Genomic DNA, 4,890 nt, shown 5'->3' with positions numbered 1-4,890 from the left:
GATAAATACCAGCGGGGGGGGGAGGGGGGAAGTGGTTTTAAAAATTGGTTGAAAATTTATAACAGACACCAGTAGAGGCGCTGAGACAGGAGGGGCTGCAGGACAGACCTAATGGAGAGGGTGTGTTTGGCAGAGGCAAAGTTCACTACCCCCCGTCAAGTTCACTAATTGTAGCAATCTACCAAGGTTGCACCAAGTGTACTTTTGTTTCTTCGACAGATAACTGTCAGAGCTCCTTCTAGTCTTATAGTTGACTGTATTTTAACTTTCAGAATTATTTAAGTAAAGATTTTAAGAAGGCTAGTTGATTGCTGTCCTTAAGTAGGGTTTCAGGGAGCTTGGGCAGGCGCACTAGATGGGTCCGCACGGAGACGGCTTGGGGATCCTGGAGCGCCGGTCCTGGGTGAGTCTCTCCACCGCGGGCTCCAACCTCCACCTCCCGCCCCCGCTCCGACCCCTCCCAGCCCGGCTTGTGCTACCCGGCACCCCACGCCCGCTCCACGCCGACTCCTCCCGTCGCCTCCGCCCCCTCCCTCTCGGGCCCCCCGCGTCGTCCTCGTCCCACACCGACTTCGCTCTCGCCGGGCTGCCGGCCGCACTTCCCGCCCTCGCCTCGATCGCGCCGCCGCCGCCCTCGCCGCCGCGCGCCACCGGCGCTCCGCTTCTGCCGGCCGCCTCTTCTCGCTCGACTCCGCCGCCCTCGCCTCCGTTGCCGTCGCCGCGCCCTGGACTCGGTCGACTCTGCGCTCCGTGACCGCCAAGGGCCCCTGGCCGACGCCACTGTCCCCGCCGCCGCCACGGCCAACACGGGGGCCACGCGCCGCCACCGCCGCCGCGCCGCCCGCCCGCCGCCCACGATGTCCCCGCAGCAAACAGGTAGCAGGAAGCGGAAAGCGCCCGCGCTCGAGGCGACCGCCGCGAGCTCGTCGTCGCAGGGCTCGGCGGCGGCGGCAGCGGACGGAGACGGGCCGCTGCCGCCCAAGAAGCAGAAGCGGCCGGCGGCGCGGCGTTCGCTGCTGCACTACCTGAAGGGCCGCGAGGTGGGCGCGCGGGGCCGCGCGGGGCTCCCGGGCTTCGAGGGCGAGCTGCGCGGCTACGCGGTGCAGAAGCTGCCCGAGCTGCTGCGGGAGCGCGAGCTGGCGCTGGGCACCCTCAACAAGGTGTTCGCGTCGCAGTGGCTGAACGCCAGGCAGGTGGTGTGCGGCACCAAGTGCAACACGCTCTTCGTGGTGGACGTGCAGTCGGGCCAGATCACGCGCATCCCCCTGATGCGGGACCGCGGGCCCGGGCCGGCGGCCCAGCCGAGCTGCGGCATCCACGCCATCCAGCTGAATCCCTCCAAGACGCTTCTGGCCACGGGGGGTGAGAACCCCAATAGCCTGGCCGTCTACCAGCTGCCCACGCTGGACCCCGTGTGCCTGGGCGATCGGCACGGCCACAAGGACTGGATCTTCGCCATCGCCTGGATGAGCGACACGGTGGCCGTGAGCGGCTCCCGCGACGGCACCGTGGCGCTCTGGAGGATGGACCCCGACGTGTTCAGGGGCAGCATCGCCTGGCACAACGACGCGGGGCTCCCCGTGTACGCCCACATCCGTCCGAGGGACGTGGAGGCCATCCCCAGAGCCAGCACCAACCCCGGCAACCGCAAGGTGCGGGCCCTGGCCTTCAGCGGCAAGAACCAGGAGCTGGGAGCCGTGTCCCTGGACGGCTACTTCCACCTGTGGAAAGCCCGGAGCACCCTGTCCAGGCTGCTGTCCATCAGGCTGCCTTACTGCCGAGAGAACGTGTGCCTGACCTACTGCGATGAGTTGTCCCTGTTCGCGGTGGGCTCCCAGTCCCACGTCTCCTTCTTGGATCCGCGGCAGCGCCAGCAGAACATCCGGCCCCTGTGCTCCCGAGAGGGCGGCACGGGTGTGCGCTCGCTGAGCTTCTACCAGCACATCATCACCGTGGGCACGGGCCAGGGCTCCCTGCTCTTCTACGACATCCGCGCCCAGAAGTTCCTGGAGGAGAGGGCCTCGGCCAGCCCGCCCTCCTCTCCAGGGCTCGCAGGGAGGAAGCTCAAGCTCACGTGTGGCAGAGGCTGGCTCAACCACGACGACCTGTGGGTGAACTACTTCGGTGGCATCGGCGAGTTCCCCAACGCGCTGTACACCCACTGCTACAACTGGCCCGAGATGAAGCTCTTCGTCGCGGGGGGGCCTCTCCCTTCTGGCCTCCACGGGAACTATGCAGGCCTCTGGAGCTGAGGATGGTCGCCCGCCGTGTCCTCAAAGTGCCCAGGCCCCCCTCACTTTCCTCTTTCGCTCTGTGCGTGTGCTTTTGACTCTGTGTGGCTTTTCTCTTCCAGGTGGAAAGTGCCCAGCTTACCTCTACCTCTGCTTAGTATATTAGGCAGAGAGAGAGAAAAAGCAGAAGTGGTCTCTTGGGCAATCACAACTTGTCTTTAAGATTTTTCTGCATCTCCTCCAACACCACCATCCTTTTTGCGTGGTGGTCAAAAATTTTTGGCTAATCCTTAATTGTGTTATCTCTTTGAGTGATTTACATTTGCTCATTCTCTGGGCTAATGCAGTCATGGTTCCAACTACGATTCAGTACTTTAGGTTTATCAATATTTCATTAGTTTGTTTAGGTCTTTCACACAATTCAGATGTATTGTATTTCTGGAAAATGTGTGCTAAAAAGTGTCTTTGGGGTTGATCTGAGGAACTACCCACCATATAACAGAGCAGGTTTATAGCCTTGCTCCAATTAGAAAATGCTTTTCAAGTTCTAGATTGCCACCATTTGGGCGCACATTTCATTTGGATGTTGGAAACTCAGTGTTTGTTGTTTGTATATTGTTGGTGCATAAAATACTTTAAAATGTGTTCTCTTGGTTGAGAAATCTTACAATGATATTCATCCTATTAATCACAGTTTTGATTATTTAGTAAAAACTTAGTATCAGTACCCCAAGACGTTCAGCCTTCTTGTTTACATCTGCTATATTATGGCCTGCTTTCTTGAGTAGCATTTATGCTACAGATTTTCAGAGCTAACCAAAACTGGCCTATATCTGGCAGGATAATCAAGGAGTTACTTTTTGGAGTAAACATTTCTTTACAGATCAGGTAACACTATCCAGGCAGCCATTTACAGACAAAGGCTGGCTGTTGTGCTCAATGTAGGTGTTGTTGACAATTTTTTATTGTATACATAGGTAAGTCTTTTATCTGGATTGAGTATGTGATGTACCGCAGAAAAAATAAAACATGTTCAGCATTTTAGCAATTAAGTGCTAGGCTAAAGTTTTTGAGTGCTTAAATATACACTTTATTTTTTTAATTAATTGTCCTTATAGGAATATGTTTATCAAAGTCAAAATCTTCCAGGAGAGAAACTGAAGCTGAAATACTACTCTGTACATTTGCTTTTGAAAAGCAAACTTATGCTATTACCAGGGGTTAAAAGAGTCAATAACATCTTGAATAGTTTATCTAAATATACTTGCTATAGGTTAGGAGAGTTAGGTGTCTTTTCCTTTTTTTAAGACGATTTAACAAACTTTTTCATTCACACAAACAAACATATTGTGCTTATAACTACCTACTCACATATCACTGTGTGTGTATGTATAGATGTTGCTTCCCATGTGATACCATTTTACATGTGCAGATATTTCAAATATTTTAAACTACATCTATCAAGACTTCCCACTTGGTCTTTTGTTTTTATTTTAATTTAAATTAAATAATATGTGCACATGACCCCCCAAATCATACTTTACCTAAGGTGTACAGTGAAAAGTCTTATACGTCAAGATCCCTGACCTCCTGCCCGTTGGTCACAAACAGTACATCTTGTGTCTGATCCATCTGGAGATAGTCTACACATGTATAAGCATATCTGTATGTGTGTATGCAATTGTTATACAAATGATAGCACATGCTTTGCTTTACATATTTGTGCCTTTTTTATCACAAAATCTTAAAGATCGTTTCTCATACATACCTACCTAATCCATTCTAATTGTATAGTATTCCCTAAAATATGGCTGGGACATATTTTATTTCTTCATTACACTTTCGATGAGCATTTATGTTGGTTCTTATTTTCTCCTACTATAAAGTATTCTGCAGTGATTACTTAGTTGCAAACATCTTTGTGCACATATATAACTATATCTGAAGAATAAATTCCTAGAAATGGAATTGCTTGGTCAATTTTATATTTAATAGCCATTGCCAAAGTATTCTCCATAGAGGTCCTACCAACTTAACCTCCCATGAATAGTGTATGCACGCTTGCTTCACCACACTCTTTCCAACAGTGTGTCATCAAATTCTGTGCTCTTTGCCAATCAGATATCCACTTGATCTTGATTATTTCTTTCTAAGCCACCGTGGCTGAGTTAATTAGATTTGTGGTCAGAGTATCAAGTAGGTTCTAAAACAGAGATCAAGAATATAAGGAAATGAGAGCAAGTAATAAAAATACTGTCAAACCAAAGGCAGAGAACACCTACAGTTCAGGTTCAGACATCTGCAGATGGACTACAAAGGACTACATTTTTTAGATACTTAGCTGCACCTAGTAGGGTTTCCTGGTTCACTGCACCCTGGTTTCACTTGTATTCAATGCATAACATGTTACTAAAGAAAATCTGCGAAGGAGATGATGCGGGCCTGCACTAGGATATTTGAGCTAAGTGTGAAGAGGGAGGAAGTTATTAGAAAAATGAAGGGAAAATAAAATGAACACGCAGTATTTGGTATTTCATGTGAAGGATGAAGAAAGCTAGAGAATTTAGGTGGACCCTAAGGCTCTGGCTTGAATGTCAATGAACAGTGGCAACAATGAATATTGCGAATATAGGCATAGAGGATACACGTAAGGGGTGAG

General features: G+C 50.6%; 1 protein-coding gene across 1 annotated transcript; it reads left to right on the top strand.

Annotated features, from left to right (window-relative positions):
• The first annotated feature begins 412 nt into the window (after positions 1 to 412).
• On the top strand, positions 413 to 4,274 carry LOC141576362 (DDB1- and CUL4-associated factor 12-like protein 2). Its single transcript, XM_074359331.1, has one exon. It carries the CDS (start codon positions 858 to 860, stop codon positions 2,250 to 2,252), a length of 1,395 nt encoding a protein of 464 aa, XP_074215432.1. The 5' UTR covers positions 413 to 857; the 3' UTR covers positions 2,253 to 4,274.
• Positions 4,275 to 4,890: the final 616 nt, after the last annotated feature.

This window comes from Camelus bactrianus, chromosome X (genome assembly GCF_048773025.1).
Source record: "Camelus bactrianus isolate YW-2024 breed Bactrian camel chromosome X, ASM4877302v1, whole genome shotgun sequence".
NCBI classification, from domain to species: Eukaryota; Metazoa; Chordata; class Mammalia; order Artiodactyla; family Camelidae; genus Camelus; species Camelus bactrianus.
The sequence above is the reverse complement of the archived record's forward strand: the minus strand, read 5'-3'. Positions and strand labels throughout refer to the sequence as shown.

Excerpts from the sequence above, each read along its gene's own strand:
- LOC141576362 (XM_074359331.1), top strand. The coding sequence starts at position 858 with ATGTCCCCGCAGCAAACAGGTAGCAGGAAGCGGAAAGCGCCCGCGCTC.